Genomic DNA, 27,370 nt, shown 5'->3' on the forward strand with positions numbered 1-27,370 from the left:
TTTTTAAGTCTTTTATTCATTTGTGCACCTAGTGGTTTGCTACTGCTATACAAACCAAAGACGATGGCTACAATGCACGATTTTGTTGGCACTTGGAAACTGAAAGACACCATTAATTTTGACGAATATATGAAGGCGTTAGGTGAGGAAGAATATATTGAGTGACTGAAGGCTTAGTGGAGTAATCTTTCACAAATATGTTGCGTCTATCTAATCTTTTCCCCGTTTAATATATTTTTTAAGTGTTCTGACACCAAACAAGTACTCCAGAGACACTGTTTCTTCAAGCTGCAAAGTTTAAGGTTGCATCAGGCACTGTTATCTATTGTTTTGAGTATTGCATATGAAATTATACATCGGAGAAAATATATTCATGTATGTATTTTAGCTGAATTGAAAAGAAGAGAGAAGCAACTTCCGTGCAGAATATATATTACATTGCAGTGGATTATAGAATACACCTGAAAGCAATTGTTTGACTGACTTAGGGGAATTAGCAGGGGCAGTAAATGGGTCTTTTTGCGTTTAGAGAAACCATCGGTATCTCCTGACCAGTGAAAAGGCTGTGTGTGTGTGTGTGTGTGTGTGTGTGTGTGTGTGTGTGTGTGTGTGATTATTATGAGGTGACTGAAATAAATGCATTCTTCTCTCACACGCTGCAGTTTGGAAATCCTACATTTACATGCAGATGATAATTACACTTAAAATGCTCTTTGATATTTGTAAATCAGAAGTTCAGAGCCTATGAGGTTTTTATCATAAAACAGATCAGTTGCATGATTGCATCACTTCGTTCATTCATTCTCTGTTTGCGCCTACTGTAATTGTAATTCTGATAAGGCTCGCGAGTCGCGACTCGCGGAGGAGACTAGATATTATATTGGCCTTCAGGAGGTATGACTGAGAAAACCTGTGCTAAATAGGGCGCCAGCCCACTGCAGAAAAGGGACCATTTTAGATAATTCAGTCAACAGATTTTAGTTGAGTTAACAAAATCCTCTATGCTTATTAGATGGCAATTGTGTTGATTTTGCTGTTGTCCTCACAATAAATGGCATGTTTCAGGACAGAAAACTTTAATGCTGACAAGACGTTTTTTGATATGTAGTGGTCAATATTCTGATGCTACTTTGTTATGCCGCACCGGTTGACATTTTAACTGTTTTTGCATACCACTTCAGCTTTAATTTATTATGTACAGTATATGTTACAATTCGCTCTTGTTTGCGTTTCAGATGTAGGCTTTGCTACCAGAAAAGTTGGAAATGTAGCTAAGCCCAACTTGATTATTTCTGTAAATGGGGATCTTATTACCGTAAAGTCGCAAAGCAAAATCAAAAACACAGAAATAACCTTCAAGCTGGGAGAGGAGTTCGATGAAACTACAGCAGATGACAGAAAAACAAAGGTGAGCTCCGTTTCACACTGCATGGTATAATAACAGAACTACTGTTAGTGTTTTTTTAAAACTGGTTATAGAGATTCATTTAATTACTTTTATCATTCAGGAGTCAGGACTTGCTAGATAAGAGTGTCTTACTATAGAGATGAGTTAGAGTACCACGCGGTGTTACAAAGCGCATACCTCTGAACCTCTTACATTACGGGGCAACCACAAGTTCCCAAAATTTAAATATTGTACTTATAAACTGAGAAGGTCGTCAGAATGACAGGATTTGTGTTAGCATGCATTTTCTGAAGGCTATGAAGTCTGAAACTCAAATGTAAGTCATTTAATTCTAGTGGTTTGTTACAAAAACACAATTTTTTATGAGAAACAGACCAAAAATATGAGGCAAAAATCTGGACATTCTGCAAAAATATGCACAGCTGAGAGGTAATACAAAGAAACAGACGTCGTACATATATAAAATGGAGTGCAACTGTTTAAAGCAAATTAGCACTAGGGAGCTGTTTTTCAGAATGGGAAATAAAGCACATAAATAAGAGAAAGTGCTTAATTATGTACAGAACTCACACTCAAAAAAAATTGTCTGGGGGGGGGGGGTTAAAAACGCAGTTAGGATACCAGGTAGCTTTTTGTTTCTCCTTAAGGCATCCTTACTTTTGCATGTAGTATATGGGGACATAAACATTTCATAAGAGTAGTTTAGGTTATTAAGTGTATAGCCTTTATTTGTAGCAAAAAGGGTGTGGTGCTTCTAGACCATTCTATACACATATTTTCGTAAAGTGAGAATGTAGCTGTCTTCCTGCATGATGTCAGTAATACTTATACAGCTGTTGTCCTTGAAGGAAGCTCTGTGGAAATACTTTTAGTTCATTCTGAGCGATTACCCACAATTCATTAACTGTAAACTAATAAACAGCTGTAATATAATAAAACATAGCAGAAAAAAACAGACAACCTACTGGCATTTATGCAGTTACAATTAAATATTTGAAGGTGTCTTTCCTAAACATTGAAAGCGTTCAGTAGTTTATCCATCCATGTTTTTTATTGTACTGGATGTACTGACATAATTATAGGAGTGGATAGATTAGGCTTCTTCAGTAACAACTGACTGTATATAGTTCACCATTTCACATGCAGTCATAGCTCATGGAGAGTGTTTTTATACTGTCATTATAATGCATATGCAGTTGCCTCTGCTTTCTGAATACATTAGACTTATTTTTTGTTGAATATAAACAAGTACTTGAACATGAAACACATACTTGCTGTTGTTGTGTCTTTCGGCTTTTCCCGGTTAGGGGTCACCACAGCGGAATTCCGGTCCGCTAATGATTGGCAGTAGATTTTTACGTGCCGAGTTGCTGGCCCTGACGCATAGTCTTCAATGAAGCTACGCCCATTCACGCATGTCTCCACACAGAAGACGCTCTAGCTGAGAATCGAACAGGACAACGTCTTACTGTGAGGCGACAATGCTACCGCAGCACCACCACTGCAGTCTGAATATAAATAAGTACATGTATTTTAATTGCCTTTCTTTTGTTGCATTATGCCAAGCAGTCTGCAAAGCTAGAGTTCATTAAAAAAATCAACATAGGCATGAAAGTTGTAACCATTTCATTTTTACAGTCACACAACAGTAGACTACTTTTAAAGTCATCAACCCTCTATGTATGTTACATTTTATGTTTTTGTCACATGACATTGGATTGATTACTTAATTTTTACCAAAATTTCAGTAGATAATGTGTTATCTTATTCAAATACCATGGGTTCTAGTGCCCCCCACATACTAATTAAGAAAGGCAATAATTAATTAGCAGTATAATACTGATTGAGGTTTCTTCAGAGTGGTATCAACGTCATTATCAGAATCCTGTACCATCTGAAGAGTAGCAAATGCTCATTAACAGATCAAATGAGTTACAAATTCATCATTTTATTAATTGGATACACTAAACAGGCATATACCACACATTTTCTACTCTATTCACTTGTTAAGTTTTTCATGCAGCACATATTATTGATGGCTATCTGAAGACTTTTAAAATATTGTTTAGAGCTTATCCATTTGATGTGTACTATAATAATCACAATAACTGAGATTAAACTATATATATATATATATATATATATATATATATATATATATATTCCTCCATTTATGAAATACACTATACTTGCCAAAAGAAAAGTACACATTGTAATAAAAATTGCTGATGAATTGGGTATGCTTTATTACCTTACATACGTGTGGGAACGCTATATGTGAATCCATACTGTATGTAATTTCATTCTTTGTGTGGCTCAATTGTAGTAAATATTGTGTGATAAATGAATATCAGATTGTGTTTCTTATGGTATTAGACAGCAAACTCAGAGTGAGTCTGTTCAGCATTTGTTTTTTGTATTTTACTGGCATTCTCTCATCATTTTCAGCTACTCTACCCTTTGCATTTGGCTGGCTTTATTACTCTTGATTAAAAGACTAAGTAGTAAGCTATAAATCACAAGTTACAGCTTATTAACTTGCATGTGATTCCAGCAGCTGCCTCTTCCATATTATGCAAATATGAGTGCCTGCTTAGCAAGAATAACATTTTTGCTGCTCTTGGAAGCAAGTAGCCAAAATGAAGTAGTAAACAAAGGCCAAAAATATAACAAATTACAACATATATTTTGATGTGCTTTTTGACACTAAATTTATGTTTATTCATGTCTAAGAATTTTGTAGATACCTTTTGCTGATGGACTTGGTCTTATTTGAAGGAATGTTCATAATGTGTAATTTCTTCAGTATATGTAATTATATGCAGGTTAGCCCCAGTGCTTTAGTCTAGCAATGTGTTTTCCTTTTTTTTTTTTCAATTCCACAACACCAGTCTCCATTCCATCACTAGCTACATTCAGGTTTTATTGCTTTCCTTTATAGCTGACATACTGCAGTATACAAAACTAATGCAGTAATATTTATAATGTTTCACAAAGAAAATGAATATCAGTTTGCATTTTTAATCTGTTCCCCATAAGGCTTGACAAAACATTACAAAATTAAACTTATATTTCAGGTAAGGCAGCTGCTGTATTTACATAGAGAGGGGTAGGATAGTTTACATCATGTAACTGAAAATCTTTTCCTAAGCAGAGTGTAATTTGTATGTCCACATTTGTTGTGTCCTGCACATGTTCTGCATTCTTTAAGTTGGTCACTCTAGTCGTATTTGCATCTCCATTTGGTAAGCATGTAATAGCAAGATGTTAATTATTGTGGTACATTATTAGATACAGTGCATGTCTGTACATGTTATGCAGGCATTAACAGCCTACTGAAGGAGGCATGACTGTTGATTCTCTGAAAGTATCCCCCTCTTAATGAAAATTTTATGTCTGACAAGTACAGTTGACGGGCATAAAAGCATGCATTTCAATCAATCATTATTAAAGCCCCCAGCCCCCAACTAAAGACAGTGCAAACTTGTTGATGCACACAGCTCTCAGTGGAGCTCTATACTTGGAAAATTAAGTGGGTAACTGACATAGCTTTGCCTCACTTGTCTCCATCCATAAAACCAGATCTGCATATCTTTATTTCTAACACCGAGGATGCTGCAGGAAACAAAATAATATGTGTGCTAGTGTGCATTTAATGGATAGAAATAAAAATGTAGATCACGCTGCCTAATTTTGGATTAATAGGTAAATTCATTTACTCTTTTATTTATTTACATTTTGCTAACCAGGTTAATTCCACACAACCAATGGCCTGTTTTCAGGTGAGACCCATGGTGGTATTCGTACTAAGTTGGGAATATTTGGCCAGGATACCAGGGATTACTCAATATGAATGGATTTCTGGGATCCTTCTTTTTTCTGGCCTATTACAATTCCTTTAGTTCTTTCAGCATTTCAGCTACACACATCAATTCTGTTGGTTCAGTATCAGTAGGGATGGGAAGTTAAATGAGCGATTGACAGCGGTCAAATTGTTTGAACAAGGAAGTGTTAGGCAGATAAGTGATAATTACTGAATTTGCCACTGGAATATTTATATCTGGTTTTCTCCTTTTTTTTATATCTGCTTATTGGATAGAATACCATGCATAGATTAAAATCACCAAGACTAATATTAGTCCAGGATAGGAAGACTGATGTGTATTTTACTGATGTGATGTTCCTTCTCAGAAATTACTGTGTCACATAGTACACTAAAGCACCTACTGTTTTTTTCCCTCAGAAATGTAATATCCTGTCAATATTCTTTGGAAGATTAACAAGCATACTATAAGCAATTTACTATGAAATCTTAGTTTCTGCTGCTGTATTCTTCTTTTTAGACAACAATAACCTTTGAAAATGGCAAATTAATTCAACTTCAGAAATGGAATGGAAAGCAAACCACAATAGAAAGAGAACTGAAAGATGGAATATTAACAGCGGTAAGAGGTTATACTGTCTTCAAACGTTCTGAATAGCTTATTTATAAGCATTTAATGGATAGCTGTTGAAATATATGAAGAGGGAAAATGTTTGGTTTGGAAACTTGTACTTGTATATGTTTTTGTTAAGGCTTTGTGTGTGTGTGTGTGGGGGGGGGGTGTATGGGTGCGTGTCTGTGCATGTGAGAATTTTTGTAGTTATAATGGATAAGAGCTCTGTTCCTTGGCAACCAGACAGGAATTATAAAATCTTTGGGTGGACTATGGCTTCTAGAGAAGTAAACATTCTAGCATCACACTTCCTCTGGCTTGTTGTCAGCAGAGATGAAGTTCTGAGTAAGTGACTGAACAGTGCTTCCTAAGACTTTAGTTACTCAAACAATATCTTTGATATTATACTGGTTTCTTAAAAACATGTGCAAGGAACAGTGTTGATTAACCTGTGTGGAATTTGAATGTGGTTATTACAACTAAATAATATTACAAAAGATCAATAAAACTTTGGGAGACATTTATTTAGGAATCAGTGAAGGAATGTGATTAGTGAGAGAACCTTCGGTAACCTACTGGTGGACAAAAACTGAATGCTCAAGGTTTAATTGCCCAAGGCTCAATCCATCGATGAGCAGAGTTCTTCAGTGCAAAATCACTGTCAGCAAGTTGTGCTGGAAGTGATTCGCTTCTGGGAGTTACTTCCCCCGTCTTTGAGTTGGTATGACAATAAAGTTGGTATATATATATATATATATATATATATATATATATATATATATATATATATACACACACACACACACACACACACACACACACACACACACACACATATATATATATATATGTGTATATATGCACACACACACACACACACACACACACACACACATATATATATGTGTATATATGCACGCACACACACACACACACACACATATATATATATCTATATATATATATCTATATATATATATACACACACACACACACACATATATATATATAGCTTTTCCTGTTTAGGAGTTGCCACAGTGGAACTCTGGTCCGCTAATGATTGCAAGTGGATTTTTACAAGGCCGAGTTGCCAGCCCGATGCCCAACCTTCAAAGAAGGCACATCCATTCACACACGCACCTAATTGCATGTCTTTAGACGTCACTCAATCACAGGGAGGACAAACAGACTCCACACACAAGGCGCTCCAGCTGAAAATCGAATGGGAGAACCTCTTGCTGTGAGACAGCAACACTAACCGCTGCACCACCATGGCCCCATATATATATATATATATATATCTATATATAATGTAAAAGTTCAGGAGGTGTGGGGGGCTTGTCCCCTACATCAGGGGGTGCAGGGGTCAAGTAAAAAAGAGTTTTCAACTGTTTTTTTTTTTTTTTTTTGGCAAATGAAGTTCAGGTATTCCATTCCTGTGTGCATTTGCTTTCATCCACTCATAGTGGGGTGTGATTCTTCAATGGCAAATTACGCATCAATTCAAATGTAGATTAATAAATTCTGCATTAGAAGCTTTGTTATTATTTGCCTAATTCTATTGCTTGCAAAGAATTTCATATGACATGGAGACAGAACATATAATGTGTGATACATATATTTTAAACATTTCATCTGTTGCTTTTCCTGATTTTAAATTGTACTCTAAGAGTACTAAATGACTTGGATGCTGAAACCATATCATTACTTGTAAAAAAATTAAAATATTTGGGTTAGTTTAGGAAAGGAATATGAATGTATAACAAATGTTGGATGCTACTCAAGCAGGACCTGGAAATAAATCCAGTTAAATATATTTTTTATATATTTTACGCTTTAGAGTATATGCATTTGTGACATCCCCACTCTGGGCCAGTAATCAAGGAGCCCGACTCCTCATCACTGAAACTGGAGAGGGAAATTCCCTAGGAATACAAATGGATACACTCAGTATTTCCAGATGCAGACCTCTCTGCATCAAGCACAGTTTTCCTTAAGAGCACACAGGGAATAGTCAGCCAAGGGTCTAGATTTCTTTATATCTGTTTCCCTTCAGGGCCCCAGTAAGGCTCCTCACTAGCTATAGGGTTAAGTCCTCAGGTGAGTGTCCAAGCCAAGTTCTCCAGCACTCTCTCTGTGAAACCAGTGCTTCATGTCCCTTCTCCAAGTAGCTGGCACACACACACACACACACACACACACACACACACACACACACACAGACACACACACACACACACACACACACACACACACACACACACACACACACACACACACACACACACACACACAGAATGACATCACATACATCTGGCCATGTGACTTCTGGTTCACATGCATTCCTCCATTGCTAGACACTGCCAGGATTTAGCACCTACTTGTCTATAATACACAACAGAAGAGCATTTGTCAGATCTCGTGCAACTTTTAGAAATCCTAAAACAATTACAAACTTCTACTTCTCCTACAGAGAATAACAAACTGGGTTTTTTACAAACATTGTGTCTCCTGCTTCATTCAAAACTGTGAGATAACATTTATGGCGTAGCCCAGTAATTAAATTTCTTACTATTTTCCAAAGTTAGCTGGATCAGAGCTTAATCTCTTTTCTTCCAGTATCCTCTTTTAACATATATATACTTAATTCAGTTACAATACAGTGAGGACTCACTGTTGGTACATTTTTAAGATAAGCAACTTTACAAACCCATTTCCAACACAAGCATCTCTGCAACTCAGTCTGATATTCAAATAACATATAAGTGCTTACAAAATTCCAGCTAGCTGTGCTGGCATATGTTGCACATCAACTGCTGTACTTCTCCTGGCATAGCTGGCAATACCTCACATCATCACAGCATTTATCAGTACTTTTTAGGAAATGTTTTACTGTTACTTCTGACTTGCATGGTGATTTTTAGATTATTTATTACAATTATTCTTCTATATTAGAAAATGTGGGAACGAATATGATTGTTTTTTACTAGTATTTCCTGATGTGGAACTTAGGACAAAAACAGATACCTGAAATATATAATGCATCTTGTGGTAGGGTATCCTACATGAAGCTCATAGAACTTCCGCCATGAATGGTTACCATTAAACCAATATGATTCTGATTCACAAGTTCTCCTGCACTAAGTTGTGCATAACAGAAGTGTTAACATATTTGTAGCTATGTGATGCACATTTCTCAACCTTTGAACACCGTGATCCTATTAGAAATAATGGAAGATATAATAAACAAATACATGTGACAGCCAACCATACTGTATTTTTAAGGTATGTGGTGGTGCTGTGGTAGCGTTGTCGCCTCACAGTAAGACGCTGTCCGGTTCAATTCTCAGCTAGAGCGTCTTCTGCGTAGAGACATGCGTGAATGGGTGTACCTTCGTTGAAGGTTGTGCATCAGGCCTGGCAAGCCGGTATGTAAAAATCAACTGCCAATCATTAGCGGAGCGGAGTTCCGCTGTGGCGACCCCTAACCGGGAAAAGCCAAAAGACACAATTAACCTTATATATTGGATCTACATTTTTATGTGGTGATCACCCCCAGAAGTACAGAAATGTACTGTTGTATTTCTTCTTTGACTGAATGCTGTCATCTGTCTATGGAACTACACACCTGCTGCTATTTTTTCTACTTCTTTTTAAGACAGTAAATAGCAACCAGCTGGCATCAAGTACATTAGAGACCAAGGTCAGAACCTCATTTCAAGACACTGTTGTAAACAAAAAGAGCATATAAATTGCCCTAATTGCCCATAATATTTAAACAAAAGTAAACAGGCTTTTCTTTGTGAAGCACAAAAAAGCTAGGATTCCTTTATTAAAACTTACCTCCTTTGTTAAAACAAAGTGCCAAACTACTGGGGTAAGCAAAGTGAGCCAAGTCTGATCTTAAACTGCCCTTTAGATAAGACTGTTAAGAAAAAGGTTTAGACCTGTGAATTAAGTAAGCTGGTTATCAATGTAAGGCTGTCACAGACCCAGAAGCTGTAGTCAATATTCTAAATTCAGTCTTATATTTACTATGGGGGATATAAGTTTTAGAGCTCCTTAAAGGATTTTCACATCAAAATGATACCTTTGCCTCTGGCCTCTTTGTTCTGGAATTAATCTGCAGTACTAGAACTCAAGCAATGTGTTACCCTTACATTGGCAGGAGTTAGCCATGCAGCTGAGTGCATGTGCACACCTGAGAGCTGTCCCTTTCTTCCTTGGAGGATTTTACTTATAAATTTAGTGATGTTAAATTCATGGTCTGGTGAGTATATCCACGAATCCCTTGTGTGGTTAGTAGTGGTGCAGTGGATTCTCTGTTCTCTCTTCAGCCCATTGCTTAGCTCAGGTTTTGCCTACAGGACTGAAAAGCAAAGCATGTCACGACCTTTAACAAAAAATGTGTTGTAGCAACAAGTAGCTCTTGAGCTTAAGCTGTGCTGAGCAAACTGCTTGGGTCCTTACTCAAGGACTAACGTAATCACCCAGAGCCTTCTAGATTATTATCAGCCTAGCCTTATTCAAGACAGGTCCTGCTGAAGTAATCAACTGGAATTTTACAGCAGATTCTGTCCCAAAAATCCACAGATGTTAAGCATCTTCATCATCAAATGTGATTAGAGTGATTCCCTGTGATATCCTTCTGCTCAGGTCTGTACTCACCACTCTGAAATCCAGGTGCCTAAAACAGGCTAGAAACTATTTGGCAAACTATGCACTGAGGGTAATAGTAAAAGGTGTGTTTTCTGATGAAATGTTGGTTGATGGTGCCATTCTTGTTTAAATTTTCATTACATACATCAGACAGAGGATCTAGAACCCAAACTGCCTCTGTTTATGATGAAAGCGCTAGATTGGGGTTGAGGGTACCTAGCAGACTCGCTTACCACAGTCATACAAGATACTGTTAGTAAGAGAAGAGCTGCTTAGAATGTGATGCTCTTCAGCAGGGTCACAGTAAACTCCCTCAGCGACACTCAATGAAAATCCATGCCTTAGTGGTAAGACGAACACTGAACACTCTGGATTCCTTATTATGCTATGACTTTACCATCTCCTAATGGCTGATTGTGGCCAGTAAATGCGACAGAGCAATGTACTATAGTTTCAGAGAAATTTTTCCCAGGAAGGGCAAGGTACTATTGTGTCTCTGATAGAAGCCATTTTGACTTCATATTTTAACTAGATTGTTTTGAGAACAACAACATTGACCCATGGAATAGCAAGACTCAACTTATGAATATGTGGATTACAAACAATGTCTAAGGCTGTGGTACCTTGGAGTATTCCATTCATCATGAAGTATAGTGATATAGGAGTAAGTACATATAAGCAACAGTCACATAGGGGTCAGAGCCCTCCATGTTGGGCAGTGCAGGAAACAGCACTTCTCACTAATAGCATATTAGTGGCATTGCTGCAATTTTCAAGATTTAATATATTTTTTGAGCAACCAAACTTTATTTTTCATAGTTATAGGATTCATTTAATGGTTTCTCACTTTTGGTAGGGATCCCACTAATGTAACATATTCATTTCTAAGAACCACATTAGGATGGGCATTACGTTCTTAGATGAATTATAGTAATAAACAGCAAAAATAATGGAAGGTTAGTTGGACTGACTTCCCTACTCATGCTCAAACAGAAATTGATTGAGCATCAGTAGCCTGCTGAAACAAAAAAGGAAGAAAGGCATAACAATGAACAGAGGTGCCAGAAGTTGTTGAAGATGGGGGGGGGGGGCATTTAGTGATCTAAAAAGGGCATTTTTAAAAAAAACTATTTACTATCGCAACATAATTTCACTTAGAGGACATTTTAAGCTTAGCCAGTTTTCCTTTTAGTGCTTGAATTAACATTTCCTGATTGGTCTTACCCTTCCAATGGGTGCTAATTGTATATTAGCTCTAGTGAGAATAAGTGTGATCATAACATAGATAATTTGAGGGGACCCATGTAAGAGATGCAGCATTTAGGAACTGCCTCTATCCATTAGTAGCATAAGGGGCAATCCTGAGATGCATTTTCTATTACCCATCCTTAGATCCAAGTTGGATTTGAATATGAACAGGTATGAGCTTTGTTTTACTTGAATGTAGAGTCTGTTCTGAAACAGTTGTATCCTATGTTATATATAACAATCTCTCCACACCATTCAGTTTAGATACCTGGACTGAGTATTTCTGATGCCATTTGACTTGCTGATGTTCAATAGGTACATTAGTACTGGGCCGGATGATGCCTTATATGCCAGACAACAGGTCACCTCTTAGCACTCTGAAGGATACAGAGTACAGTGATAAGGCTTTGAGGTGTCCATGCAATACCTATTGTTTAGGACTTGTATCCTTTTAGTAAAGTATCTCTGTGGGCATTCCTGTTGTATGTGTCTGGACAGATACATGCCAAAGTGGGCATTATACAAAATGATTGACCTAATGAGGGCATTGTATAGAGGGACAATAACATTTCTAGATCTAGTCACAATAAATGTGTTCATAAGCTGTGCAACATATGAAAGACTCTTATGACACTGGGCACATGGTGGTCAAAAGTTAGGTCACTGTCCACAAGTTCCCGAATGCCAAACAACTGGGTAAACTCTCTGGGGGGCGGGGGCTGTCAGTTTGGTAGTTCCCTGGGGTAGACAACTTCCCAAAGGATATGATCATGCATTTTTTGGAGTTTAGTTTCAATTCATGATTCTGGCACCAGTTATTGTTTGGGACAAACCTTCCTGCATGACGGTTAAGTCATTTGGGGATTCGATAACTGCTTCTAACTTGCAGACATCCGAGACTTAGTCAGCCAAAGCCCTTTGTTATGTACTTTTACTTCCAAGAAGTAGATGCCAAACAGGGAAAGGTCTCAGCACCAAATCCTGGGTACTCCATTGATTGGTCTCTTTCTATAGGTAGCCTTCCCCATTTTAATCTCCTGCATCCTGTGAGCCAGTTGGCAGTCCAGCTTTTCTACTATACTTGAATAGGTGATTGTGTCAAAAGGCTTGGCCAGGTCAAGGTAATGCAGTATGAATTGTTTTACCTTCATCTACTGCTTTACTAACAAGAGTAAAGCTTAACATTTGTCCATGATGTTGAGTCTTTCACACTGTTTCTCTCTGATTCTTGCCCTAAGACATGAGATCAGAGCATACATTTGACTGCCCCTGTGTCATGTTTTTGGTCTGTTCCTCATAAGATTTAGGATTTTCTGGCAAATTTATGAGGATTACAAAGCTTAAGGAATGATAGTTTGAGTTTCAGACTTGTAGACTTCATATCCTTCAGAAAATGCATGCATGCTAATGCAAAACCTGTTAGTCTAGCAACTAAGCATATAAGAACAATGTTATACTTGAAATCTGACCTCTGGACCTTTGACCTTTTTCCCGACCCATTACATTTCTGGCTTTATCCTTTGAGCTATGTGACTTTGATTAATAAGAGCTGTGAACAAAAGCTGTTTACCACTTTCAAGCTCAACCTGCTGCATTTTTTCATTTGTTCAATTAAATAAAATAGAAGTGCAACAAAACTGGGCAACTTGGAAAAATAATAATAAATAACCTAACTGAAGACTTAAAATCAGGCAAGAAGCTTTAGTATATTTTTATAAGCAGAATAAAAATCACGCAATATTTTTATTGAGCTTTTAAATAAATTAATGTTTCTTGCATGATTTTAAAAATCTAACAAAGCTGGGGCTAACTTGTAGAAATGAAAAAAATGACAAAGAAGACTTAAGGCATGGAAGGAACTGTATTAACGTTTTTTGAAAACACAGTAACAGCAGGGTCAAAGTTATTCCAGTTTCTTGCCTGCATTAAGTCTTATTTTATCATCATCATCATTATCATCTTCATCATTATTTTTACTGTTATCACTTCATAAATGTCTGCCCAGAATGTACCTGAGTGGGCTGCTGCCACTTCAATTGAGGCCCACAATCCACAGAACTGCACTGGCATATTCAACAATATGACTGTTATTAATTAACAGTAAATAACAGTGAAAACCATAAACATTCGGAAGATGCAATGAAACAATGAAGTGTCAGTTGTAAAAAATAAGCACTTTTGTTCCTTTAGTACTAAGCATGGAATGAAAGCACTTATCTTTTTTTATTTTAGTTTTTAGTTTATAGCAGATAGTGCAAAATACAAGAGCAGGATCATGGTCAAATGGGACCCTAGGCAGGGTCATGGATCACCCCCGCCCCACGAGAGTAGCCCCTCCTACAGCAACCTTCCTACAGCAACCCTCTCAGCAGCAGCTCCCTCCCCAGCCATTCCAGTGTTCTATTACTTGGCTGTTTCTCCCCACTTACTGTAAACACTGTTCAAATATGTCAGTGCACATACTGTTTTCTTATTTACTTCTACAATGATTACAGATTTGTAGTTTTGAGCATTCTTCCATTAAGCAATGAAACAAAATGTATGAACCAATAACGACAAAATTATCCATTTAGAAAATTTCAACCATAAAAGAGTACTCAAACTTCTGTCATTACAGTCCACCAATGTCACTCAGTAAGTACAACCTCTGCAGAATTGAGTCATCAGAATAATTTCACATTAAAGATATCTTTAATTAATGAAGTAGTTGCATTGCATTGTATTCCAATGTTTCACTTACAAATTCAGTGCCTGCTGCCCTTGAATTGTCTGTCACATTAAAAAAAATGGTAAGCTGGTAATATAGCAATAGGGAATGATTGACAAACCGACAACAAGTTCATAGCTACTAGGCATCTCATGCAAAGGAGGACACACTCAGGAGTGTAGAACCCCTATCCACCTTAAAATGCACCAAATAATCATCAGTCAAAAGGGCACTGCAATATCACACTCCATCTATATGGTATGGGAGTAGAATCCACAGCCTTCTGCACTGAAGGCAATTATGCTATTAACACTGCTTTCAAATTGTACATCACAAACAATGACACTGCCATTTGCTTTACAAAACAGCTAGTTACACATTGAAAACAGACTTAGCATGAGCAACAGTAAACTTATCTTCCCTTGAAACTCACAATTCCATGAAAATGAACTGAAACTCATAATTCCTTCAAAATGTACTGAAACACAAACTCACTGTTCAAACAGAATCTGGTAGTTGGTGTAGAGGATTTAGAGTCTTGTCTCCTCACGGTCAAGCCTGATCAAGTTAACTGACTAACCTGCCCTCTCCCCTAACTAGAGCATTACATACCATACCTCCATACCTCTCAACCTATTAGTACAAGAAATCTGGACGAAGCCTTAAATAATGGGGGGGGGGATGCCCAAAAATAGGGACAGATTTTAAATATTGTTCTTACAGCCAAAATAACAGCATTTCTCTTAATATGCATTTTCTGAAGAAAATGAAGTCTGAAACTTAAATGTATGACATTATTTAGTTATTTCAATCCTCAGTGATTTGCCAGAAAACCACAAATTTTGAGGAATAGTAAATAGGATAAAATATGAGGCAAAAATCAGGACATTCTGCAAAAGTCTTTCATACAAAGAAACGAACCACCAGTTTAACTAGCACACACACTCGTACACTCATATACGCATTCAATCACTCACACTTACCTCAGAACAGCTAGTTTAAATTCCATGGGTAAATGTGGACTGAGCTTGCGTCCGCTTTGGTATATGCACACATGGTCCTCAAAGGAGAAGATGCCACCACCACAGAGTGTTGCTTGTTTATTTATTTATTTTTTCTGAAGCCTCTTAAAAGTGGAAGGGTGCTCCCCCCCCACCCTATGGTTCTGGCACCCTTGACAAATGCCATTTATAAAGAGATTTATCATTTTTTCAAGTTGGTGTGACCATGGTGCTGGTTATATAAGTTTGGGAGTTGTGGGGAGCTTGCCCCACTGCCAAAAAAGGAGTTTTCACCCTTTTGGTTTTATGGCATTTTTTCTGTCTTTTGAAATTTTGACTTTCACTAAGGCATCATTTCATAGCAGAAACGAACTGAGTTATCTAGTTAGACCTATGAAAAGAAATGCAATTTAATACATTTCTTTAGTCTATACTGATTACAAGACAGGAGGGATAGGGTTAATGTAGCTCAAACTTTGCTTTATGTTCGTGAGACTATGGCAGAAATGCCACTGTACTTTTCACATTCTAGAACATGGAATTATACAAGGTCTCCTCCTAAAACTTTATCTGGGCTGCTGCAGACCCACCCATATCAAAGTCACACCAGACACTATCAGTCAACTGTAATAGAAGTCACCATCCTGACCTGAATGAATTTAAACTGATATCTATAAGCTCAGTTAGGACAGAATAAATTATCCCAGAAAGTAGCCTTATCTCCTCTACTGTGAACTTGGTGATGATTACTACTGCATAAAATATTGTGTGGACAAATAATGCTCAAGACTCATAATCTTATTATAATTACCTTACCAAACTAAAGTAAATTTATCCCACTCCTCTAAACTGGTTCACCAGTTACTTATCAAATAGGCAACAAGCAGTTAAGTGGAATAAAGCTATTTCACCATTCCTAAACATTCCCACAGGTGTGCCCAAGAGGTCAATTCTAGGTCCCCTTCTTTTCAATATTTTTATTAATGACTTCAACCACGCCATCCCTAACGCCAGCCTCATCCAATACGCCGATGACTCAACAATTATATGCTCTGCCACCTCCATCTCCTTATTAACAAAACTAACCCAAGAAGCCTTCTCTTCCACTGAACATTGGATGCTAGGCAACCATCCAGCACTGAATGCTACCAAGACTAAACATGATATTTTTCCCCTCTAAAAGTATCATCCTTGACAAAAACTCTTTCTCTATCACCAGCCAAAATAACACACCTCTAGAAACAGTATCCACAGCTAAACTGTTAGGAATCCTCATTGATGGTCAGCTAAAGTTAGATAGCCATCTATATGCAAATATAAAAAAAATGCATAAGAAGCTTGGCATGTTTTATTGCCACACCCGTTTCATCCCTCCCTCCACCAGGCTCGTTCTTGCTAACACATTCCTTATCCATTCCCTTATGTATGGAGCTTCTATCTTTACTAATCTGCAATCATCCCTTCCCTTATGTATGGAGCTTCTATCTTTACTAATCTGCAATCATCCCTCAAGTCAAAACTCTCCTCCTTCTACCATAAAATCTCTAAATTTGCAACTAGCCACAGATCAAATACCCATCACTGCATTTCTCTTCAACTGAACTGGCTTGAGTTGCCCAATTATCTTACCTATATTCAACTTATCCAAGCACATAAAGTCATTTTCAGCCCCACTCACTGTCCCTCCCTTGCCTCTACTTTCCAAATGCATTTACCTAATAGACATCTTTGATCCAACTTCCAAAATCTAATAGAACTACATAAACCTGCACACCCTCCAGGCAAACATCTTCTATCCTTCTGTCTTGCAAGCCACTGGAATTCTCTCCCACCACTTATCCGTACCACTAACAGACTCTCTACTTTCAAAAACCATACTTCACTCATACCTAACCTCACAATGGGAATGCTCTTGCTCCTATCCTACATAAATTCCTGAACTTTAATGCTCACTACAACTAATTACATCTACAAATAGTCTCTAATAACCGTATAATTCCTGTAAGAAGTACATCTGCTCTACAAAATCCTTAATTTGTTGGTGAGGAATTTTTCAAGTATCAGCTCCTTCAGTTGCCTATTTTCTGCAACTGTTGTTACCATGCATTTTTCTAACTCCCGTAATAATTTTTATATCTTTTCTTAATTTTTATAATGTTATAATTTCTGTATGTTATGTTGTTGTAATTTTATAATACTGTACTGTTTTGGAGCTTTTCTCCCCAGGACTCCATTGAAAATGGGCTCCTCGTGGCCCAATGAACCATCCTGGGAAACAAACTGCAAATAAATAAATAAATTATGTATGCATTCATATATAATTCCTGTGTTCATTCAAGCCACTACTAATGAAGTATGTCTCAAAATACAGATTTGCAGCCATCTCATACTCTACACATCACACTGAATCATGTTTTATTCATTCTGTCAGTAATCTATCATGTAAAGTGAGTTCCTTGTGCTATGCCTTTGAAATACCTTGCTACCATGATCCTTCTCAGTGCTGCAGCACCCCTGCTCATATGTGACTCTCACTACCTGTAATATTAACACACACACACACACACACACACACACACACACACACACACACACACACATACACACACACACACACACTTTCCTGGAATTTGTTTAATATGTTACCTTGCAGATTTCTACTTGAAGTTTCAGTCGCCCCCCTTTCCCTCATTTTGTTAAATGTACGTTGGACTGGTGACATGGCTTAATGTATTTTTTGTGATAGCCAAACATAAAATAATCTGTACAACTCTTATCAAAAGAAAACGTAGGGTGCTGTTATCATTTCCAGTACTAACACTATCAAGTTGCACTTGTTTATGATTTTTTATACTGTGCATAAGTTTCTGTCCACAACAATTATTCAAATTATGACACTAAACAGGTTTCAGCATATAACAGTACACATTCATTACTATCAAAAACAAGAATGATGCCATTCCAAAAGCAGGACATCAAAGAACAGACACAGGTAAAACCCTTGCAAAACATCCTGAGCGATACTTTTCAGAACCATCTAATAAGAAATATGGAATGAATATGTGTAGACTGGTTGTACTGGCTGCCCATTGTCAGTATCTATCACCTGTAACATGCTTTTATTGAAGTAGCTGTGTATAACACATGAAATAAGAATATGAACTGACTGATATTTGCAGCAATAAACAGCATTAGAGATAAGTCTTGGTCTCTAACAGCAGTTTGAGAGTGTGGTGTATTTTCTACAGGAAAGCTTCCATTCTAACTAGATAATTTTGCTAGGATTATTGCAGAATTCTACAAAATAAACCTTTTTGGCAGGCTTGTACAGCCCCAAATGACACTTGAGCAAGGTGTACGGTCCAGGCATTTTGTCAGTCACAATCCTCAAAAGAAGTTAATGGAAGGTGGCTGTTCTCCTTACTCCTCAGAAGCAGCAACAATTTGCAGGGTGCAAATGGTAGAGCCCCCTTGCAAGGGGGTTCCACGAGTTTTGGCCAGTGAAAAAGCAAGTGCTTTTAAAATTTCATTTTTAAATCAAAAGGTGCATTCTTTGAGACTACTTTCAACTTGTCATCCCAGACCCCATTTCTTTTTATGTTGCCTGCTTTGGCTGATTTGCAAGGAACTACAATGGTATTTCTCTGGTAAACTTACTCTGCTCGTTAAACCACTGATAGCGCCATAGTTATACAGTACCATGGTAACCTAGAATATGTGCTAATACACTCTCTAAAGTCATGTGATGATGCACTTTCCCAGGTCTTTCTTGAAAACCACCAACCTTGTTTTCTAGTGGACTTGCCTAACAAACAAAAATTAACAACCAAACTACCAAATACTACTTTTCTGTGTGTGTTACAGACAACTTAAAGTAAGAGCCTATTTTAATTTTTGATTATTTTCAGGACAATCATTGATTCAAGAATGTGGGGCCATGCAGGGTCAGGGAGAAAGCCATCCCAAGAAATGGTACTTCTGAAAATGCTGAGAACATTTGAGAAGCAATACTTTGCAAAAATTCTTGTTAGAAAGAGGAGTGGATATTGTAAAGGGTGCCAGCCTAGCCAGATTCTATCATTTGTAAATGAATGTACACTACAGGATTGTTGTCTTAAATGTAAAGAAATAGTGTTACATGTGGAACTGGAAAAAAATGTGACAACAGTGCACTCTACTAATGCAGTAAAAGCATGTTGTGACCCTTTGATCTAAAGTTGGCTCCAACCTGGCTAGATGAAGACATTCTTTCTATTGTTTTAACCAAGAGTTAAATTGCTAGATTTTAACATGCAAATGTGTTTTTATTGCTATGCTTCCTGACCAGCTGCAAGATAACAAAGGGAGATGTTAAGAATGTAAATGCAGTTTCTGTTAGCCTGGGAACACACGGAAGTGTGAAGAATGATGTAATGTGTAACCTGGGAACCCCAGGAAAGTGTGAATAATGTAATGTAAATCAGAACTGCAATTTCAATTTAAACAGAGAGACCAGAGAGGATTAAGCATTTTTGTCTTGACCATCCAACTCATCAGCACTCTGCCTGTTTTCTTATGTAAGTTTATCTTAGACTTGTGTTTTCTTTTAGAAATAGCTAGAAACTAGAAAGATTAGACTGTGTTTTGCCGTGTTGTCAGAACTGTAGTACTGAATTATTTTAAGTATTTCTCTGTGCTCTCTAAACTCTTGACTAGCACTGTGTAGTAAGAAGTATTGTCTTGTGTTTTTATTATTATTAAATATTTTTAAAACCTTTCAACTGTGGCTGTTTTGGTGTAGAGATAAGTTAAGCTCTAAGAGTACATTGTATGTATATAAGGATCCTGTACCAAGTCACTCTAATAAGCCTTGACTGTTTAGTCATACTGCCAATTGGATAGTAATATTGCACAGTAATAACTGAACACCCTTTTAAGGGCATTTGAGTAGCTGATAATTATAAGTGGGTGGTGGTAGGGTACTACCGTATAGTCTGGGGAAAAGGGGGCACAGCTGGAGAACCTGTGCCAGCCTTCCCCAGGAGTGTCTGTGTGGTTGTATAAACTCTTTTCAAAGTGTGTGGGTGTCAGCTACTTGGGCAGGGACATGAAGCACTGGTTGGACAGAGAGGGTGGTAGAGGTTTTAGCTTGCCCACTAGGCTGAGATCTGGACCATATAGCTGTGCCAGTGGGGAGTCTTATTTGGGACCTGGAGAGCAAGGGAGCAACCAGCCCCAGAATGGCTGTGATCTCTGTGTGCTCTTAAGGGAAATTGCACTTTACTGTGAGTATTTGTTATCCTTTCCTCCTATATGAGATGCCCTCTCTGGTGTTAGTGGTGAGGATTGAGGCTCCTTGATTACTGGGCCAGGGTATGGGTGCCACATATTAATTGTTGGCAGTGTTTGGGATATCCACATCACATATTAATTGCTTGGCAGTGGTGGGATATCCACACCATATATTAATTGTTTGGCAGAGGTGGGATATCCACACCACATATTAATTGGTTGGAAAATAATAATTGGCTTGTAGTGGTGTGGGTAGAGTGAATACCTGTAGCCTTTGTGCAGTGAGCTTTGAAGGTGTTTTATACTCTAAAACAGCCATGCAGTGAATACTCAGAGTTCAGCTCACAATTGTTTTATTTCTTTTGTTAGCTTAGTTAGTCAGGGTGAGCAGGCAGCATATTAGCAGAGGAATATGGAAAGCTGACAAGGAGCCAGCTGGCGGAGATGTGCCAGACTATGGTACTGGTGCATGGAAACCTGACTAAGGCAGACCTGATTGCAGCCTTGGTTAGAGCTGCATCAGAAAACAGCAACTTGGAGGACAATCAGACTGGCAGTGGAGATAAAATACCCTCAGAATGGACAGCTCAACCTTTCTGCAGAGGACTTAAAAATCCATCTTGAGCTAAAGAGACTTGAGTTGGAGGCCAGGCATTTGGAGATAGAAGCCGAGGAAAAGGAGAGGCAGAGGAAGCATGAGAGAAATGCTGACTCATTGCCAGAGTCATGAAGGTAATGGGGAAGGGAGTAACTGGACCGCAGAAGCACAACAGGTCAGTAAATGTCTTCCACAGTTTAAAAAGGGGGATAATTTTGATAGTTTCATTCATATGTTTGAGAGGGTATGCAAACAGTATAGTGTAAACCAAAGGCTCTGAGTCTGGTTCCTGACTCCCTTACTCCATTGTAAAGCTGTAACTGTATTGTGTAAAATGTCTGATGTTGCATGTTTTGATTATACTGCTGTAAAAAATTGTCTATTAGAGTTTTTTAAGCTAACACCTAAAACGTATAGGTTTCGTGAGCATAGACGCAAGGCAGATGAATGTGTGTGTGAATATGTTGCTGAGCTGAACACTTATTTCCATAGGTGGGTGTGTGGATGTCAGGTCACCACTTTTGAAGGGCTGGCAGACATTGTGGTGAGGGAACAAGCCCTTAGCACTTTGCCTGAGGACATGAGGATCTGGTTAGCTGATAGACAATGTGCTACTTCAGATGAGTTGGGGAAGATGGGAGACCTATGCCTGGCAAGCATAGCAGCCCTGCACAGGAAGGGGACCCCCAGTACTGCTCATGGGTCTAAAGGAACCCATGGTGGAAAGCATAGACTGCCCCAACAGAATTTTCCAGTAGCAGGGAAGCCACTATTCCAGGTACACATCCAAGAGCTAGGGTTAAATGTTTTGAATGAAACCAGTGGGGCCATGTGGCATACAGGTGTCCACGGAGGCAAGGAGGGGAACAAAAGTTGAGGGAGCCAGTAAGTGGGAAAGACAAAATGCCAATAGTAGGTTGTCTTGAGACAACATCAGTACTAAACTACCATCCTACAGATGCCCTGAGAGGGAAGAATTTGGATGAGGCAGTACCATGTGCTTATGCAGTTACACACATTGAGGCTAAGAGACAAGCATGTGGGCCTGGTAGCCTGGGGGAGACCCAGACAGACTGCATACTTGCAGCCAGGACTGGTGAGGTGGTTACTTCAGGGAGGAAGCTACCCTGTAGCAGTGAGACTGAATGTGAGCCACAATGGTCCCTTGGACAGAGTGACTGCAAAGTTAGAGGCGAGTAGTAGTACCCAGGCTGACAGTGAGGCACCACTGTCAGAGAACACCAGATTTCCTGTGGAAGGGGAGCTGGGAAGGGTTACAAGAAGAGAGTTGAGACAGGCTCAGCTCTCAGACCCTACATTGCAAGGCCTGAGGCAGGTAGCTATGGAGGCACCTGATTCTCAAGGAAAGGGGGAATCTGTATACTGGGACAAAGGGTTACTGTACAGAGTGGACCCCTGAGGGAGGGCTGGGAGGTGAGAGAGTACAGCAGTTGGTAGTGCCTAGAGCCTACCATCTGGTGCTTCTATCCATAGCCCATGAAATTCCCTTTGCAAGTCATATGGGCATAAAACGTATGAAGAGGTGTATTATGCAGAACTTCTATTGGCCCGGAATTTCCAGAGATGTAACAGGGTACTGCAGGACCTGTGAGCAGTGCCAAAAGGTAGGCAAGGCAGGAGACAAGGTGATGCCTTTGCCTGTGATTGAGGAGCCATTTCAGAGGGTAGCTATGGATATTGTGGGCCCTCTGAGTACTCCAAGTTCCACAGGGAAAAAAGTATATCCTAGTGGTAGTGGATTATGCTACATGATACCCTGAGGCAGTGGCTTTGTCCTCCATTGAGGCAGAAAAGGTGGCAAATGCTTTTAGAGATTTTCAGCAGGGTAGGTTTCCCAAACAAAATACTGACTGACAGAGGTGCCAATTTCATGTCAGACCTGCTGGCTTGTCTGTGGAAGTCCTGTTGGGTGAAGCACATGAAGACCACCCCCTACCATCCCTAGACTAATGGTCTTGTTGAGAGGTTAAACTCTACAATCAGGTCCATGCTAAGGGCATTTGCCAACCAGGAATCCACAGGTTTTTCACCCTTTGAGTTGCTGTATGGGCGTAGGGTGAGGGGACCTCTAGATGTAATTCGAGAGGAGTGAGAAGGTGAGTGGGAGTCTACCAAGGAGTCTGTTGTGGCATGCATCCTAAACCTCAGGAAAAGGCTTAGGGAACTCATGGGCTTGGCCCAGGAGAACCTGGCAGAACCCCAACAACAGAAAAAGGTGTAGTACTACAGGAATGCTCGAGCTAGAGAGTATGCTGTGGGGCAACTGGTAATGGTTCCTCATTCCTGTCAGACACAAAAAGCTGCAAGCAGCTTGGGAGGGACCCTACAAGGTGGTAAGAAAGGTAAGTGATGTTAACTACATGGTGGAACTACTAGGCAGAAGGCAGGGGCACAAATCATACCTTGTTAACATGATGAAACCTTATCATGATAGGGAGGCCCTTGTTCTGAGCATTTGCAGTGGATTGCAGGAGGAGTCTGAGGGAGATCTGGGGACTGATCTCCTCAGTGAGGCTCGGGCTGACACCTCAGTGGAAGAGGTAGCAATGTCCCAGCAGCTATCTCCTACCCAGGTTCGAGAAATCCAAGCAGTGTTGCAGGAATTTGGGGACATGTTTACTGGGAAACCAGGGTACACCCACCTGGAGCAGTACCAGTTGGACACAGGACCCCAAAAGCCTATTAGACAGGCCCCTTATAGAGTGCCTGAGAGAGTCAAACAGACTCTGAGGGAGGAGGTACAGGAGATGTTGGAACTAGGGGTGATTCAAGAGTCCAACAGTCCCTGGGCCTCCCCAGTGGTGCTGGTGCCAAAGTATGGCAGCACCAAGTTCTGTGTGGACTACAGGAAATTAAATAGTCACACACGGTCAGATGCTTACCCCATGCCTAGGACAGATGAGACCCTAGAGCAGCTGGGTGGGGCTAAGTATCTTCCAACCATTGATTTTACCAAGGGTTACTGGCAGGTGCCATTGACTCCCAGTGCTATAGAGAAGTCAGCCTTTGTGACTTTCGGCTTGTATGAGTTCACAAAGATGTCCTTTGGGATGAAGAATGCCCCAACAACTTTCCAGAGGCTGGTAGATCATATCCTAGTAGGAGCAGGAGGGTTTGCTCTTGCTTACCTAGATGATATTGCCATCTACAGCCATTCCTGGCCAGAGCACCTTCAGCATGTCAGGGAGGTGTTGGGCAGACTGCTGAGGGCACGGTTGACCATTAAACCGAGCAAATGTCGGGTGGGTATGGCAGAGGTCTCCTACCTAGGACATAGAGTGGGGAGTGCTAAGATAAGGTCAGAACCTGCCAAAGTGGAAGCCATTCAGGCATGGCCTGCACCTGTTACTAAAAAAGCAGGTGAGGGCATTTTTAGGGACAGCAGGGTACTACAGAAAGTTCATCCCCAGTTATAGTGCCATAGCTAAATTGCTAAATTTAAGCATGACATATATTTTTATTGCTATACTTCCTGACCAACTGTAAGATAACAAAAGGGAGATGTTAAGAATGTAAATGCAGTTTCTATTAGCCTGGGAACACAGGGAAGTGTGAAGAATAATGTAATGTGTAGCCTGGGAGCCACAAGAAAGTGTGGAGAATGATGTAATGTAAATCAGAACTGCAATTTCAACTTAAACAGAGAGAACCAGAGAGGATTAAGCATTTTTGTCTTGACCATCCAACTCATCAGCACTTTGCCTGTTTTCTTATGTAAGTTTATCTTAGACTTGTGTTTTCTTTTAGAAATAGCTAGAAACTAGAAAGATTAGACTGAGTTTTCTGTGATGTCAGAACTGTACTACTGAATTATTTTAAGTATTTCTCTGTGTTCTCTGAACTCTTGACTAGCACTGTGCAGTAAGAAGTATTGTCTTGTGTTTTTATTATTTATTATTAAATATTTTAAAACCTTTCAACTGTGGCTGTTTTGTATAGAGATAAGTTAAGCTCTAAGAGTACATTGCATGTATATAAGGATCCTGTACCAAGTCACTCTAATAAGCCTTGACTGTTTAGTCATACTACCAATTGGATAATATTGCACAATAATAACTGGACACCCTTTTAAGGGCATTTGAGTAGCTGATAATTATTAATGGGTGGTGGCAGGGTACTACCGTATAGTCTGGAGAAAATGGGGCACAGCTGGAGGACCTGTGCCAGCCTTCCCCAAGAGTGTCTGTGTGGTTGTATAAACTCTCTTCTCAAAGTGTGTGAGTGTGTGGTTGTCAGCTACTTGGGCAGGGACACGAGGCACTGGTTGGACAGAGAGGGTGCTAGAGGTTTTAACTTGCTCACTAGGCTGAGATCTGGACCCTATAGCTGTGCCAGTGGGGAGTCTTATTGGGGACCTGGAGAGCAAGGGAGCGACCAGTCCTGGACTGACTGTGATCTCTGTGTGCTCTTAAGGGACATTGTACTTTACTGTGTGTATTTGTTATCCTTTTCTCCTATATGAGATTCCCTGTCTGGTGTTAGTGGTGAGGATTGAGGCTCTTTAATTGCTGGGCCAAGTGCACCGGCGTCACAGATATTGTCATTATATTAGTGAAAATTAACAGCATCAATATAACTTGGGTGATCATATGCGTGATACCGAGATTAGCATATGTGATTGTTGAGGCCATAAGCTGTATTATTTTGATCTTGGATATAAGTATATTTCTATGTATGTGTGTGTGTGTGTGTATATATATATATATATATATATATATATATATATATATATATATATATCTTTAAATAGATAAATATAAAGATTTGATTTGATTTTTTTTTTTTTATATTCTCGTTTGCTAAAGTGGAATTGTGCACAATAGTGTTAATGGGGACCACACCAAGATATGTTTGGGAGTAGCCATTATAAGGTGAAGTATCACATCTTGCTGGTTTGCTGAATTCTCAGAAAGTCCATTTCTGACAGCAGTGCTGTCTTTGTTTTTTTTTTGTTTGTTTTTTTTTTTTTTATCTTTAGTGGCTCTGCTTTGAAAAGTGACTATGCGTATCAGGGGAATGCTGTTTGTTGTGCTAATTAAGGTGGCAATTGAAAAGACTCTGTTGTTAAACATAGTTTCTATCATGACATTTAAGAGACTGGATGGGGCAAGGGGAACTAACTAAATAACTAAGGACAATTAGCAATCCAAACCACACACATGCATAAAACACACACACATCCATATGTGCATGCACATATAGATATGCATATAAATAAAGGAATTTTTGAGAGGTTAAGGAAAAACATTGATGGCTGAAGAAAGAATGGAAGGGCTGCAGGCAGGATGAAATAAAGGTAAACACCCAGAACAGTTAGGGAAGAATAAGTATGACAATAAATTACGGTGGTTCAAGACTGACAATATCCAGTATGATTAAACTAAAGCCTGTGCTGGGAACCCTTCAAATGGTTTGATGAGTGGCATGTTGAGAAAATGAAGAAATTAAGACATGGTGTCATGTTATAAACTGAGTGTTACGCCTGACAAATTTGAGAGGCTCTACATGATAGGTTATGTAAGGGTTTCAGTAAAAGAAAGAGGTGACTGAGCATAGATAACTAAGGGCAGACATTGAATGGTAATGACATGATTCATATTTGAAGTTGCAATAGATAGCAAAAAAGTGTTAATGCAGGGGGAGATTTTATATTATCTAATATTATGGAATTTGGTGTTGTAGATTTATATGCTGGCAAGTACATCTAAACATTTCTTCTTTCTCTTCAGAGATGTATCATTGGAGACATTGTCTGCACAAGGACATATGAAAAGGAGTAAGCTCTTACAGAGTAGAAGACTACAACTTAACAAAGAGACAGCATACTCCATATAATTTGGACACCAAGCAATTACTTTTTTTTATTCTTCAATTACTTTTTTTAGAATTTTTGCAACAGCATATATTTGAAAAATGTCTGAAGTTGCTTGTAAAAATATGTATAAATAGTGGCATACTGTGATTTTTTTTTAAAATAAAACTTGTATTTCAGAATGTTTTACTTTTAATTGTGTGTGGTGT

General features: G+C 38.9%; 1 protein-coding gene across 1 annotated transcript; it reads left to right on the forward strand.

Annotated features, from left to right (window-relative positions):
• LOC122797000 (myelin P2 protein-like) lies at window positions 1-27,343 on the forward strand. Its single transcript, XM_044065768.1, has 4 exons — window positions 1-142; window positions 1,236-1,408; window positions 5,752-5,853; window positions 27,079-27,343. Exons 1-4 carry the CDS (start codon window positions 64-66, stop codon window positions 27,127-27,129), a joined length of 405 nt encoding a protein of 134 aa, XP_043921703.1. The 5' UTR covers window positions 1-63; the 3' UTR covers window positions 27,130-27,343.
• Window positions 27,344-27,370: the final 27 nt, after the last annotated feature.

Source organism: Protopterus annectens, chromosome 3.part0 (assembly GCF_019279795.1).
Source record: "Protopterus annectens isolate FY-2018-M chromosome 3.part0, PAN1.0, whole genome shotgun sequence".
NCBI lineage: Eukaryota > Metazoa > Chordata > Ceratodontiformes > Protopteridae > Protopterus > Protopterus annectens.

What these genes read in the sequence shown, in the direction of transcription:
- LOC122797000 (XM_044065768.1), top strand. Translation starts at nt 64, where the DNA reads ATGGCTACAATGCACGATTTTGTTGGCACTTGGAAACTGAAAGACACC. An exon ending in CGAATATATGAAGGCGTTAG is followed by an intron (nt 143 to 1,235) that starts GTGAGGAAGAAT and finishes TTTGCGTTTCAG; the next exon opens with ATGTAGGCTTTGCTACCAGA. An exon ending in CAGATGACAGAAAAACAAAG is followed by an intron (nt 1,409 to 5,751) that starts GTGAGCTCCGTT and finishes TCTTCTTTTTAG; the next exon opens with ACAACAATAACCTTTGAAAA.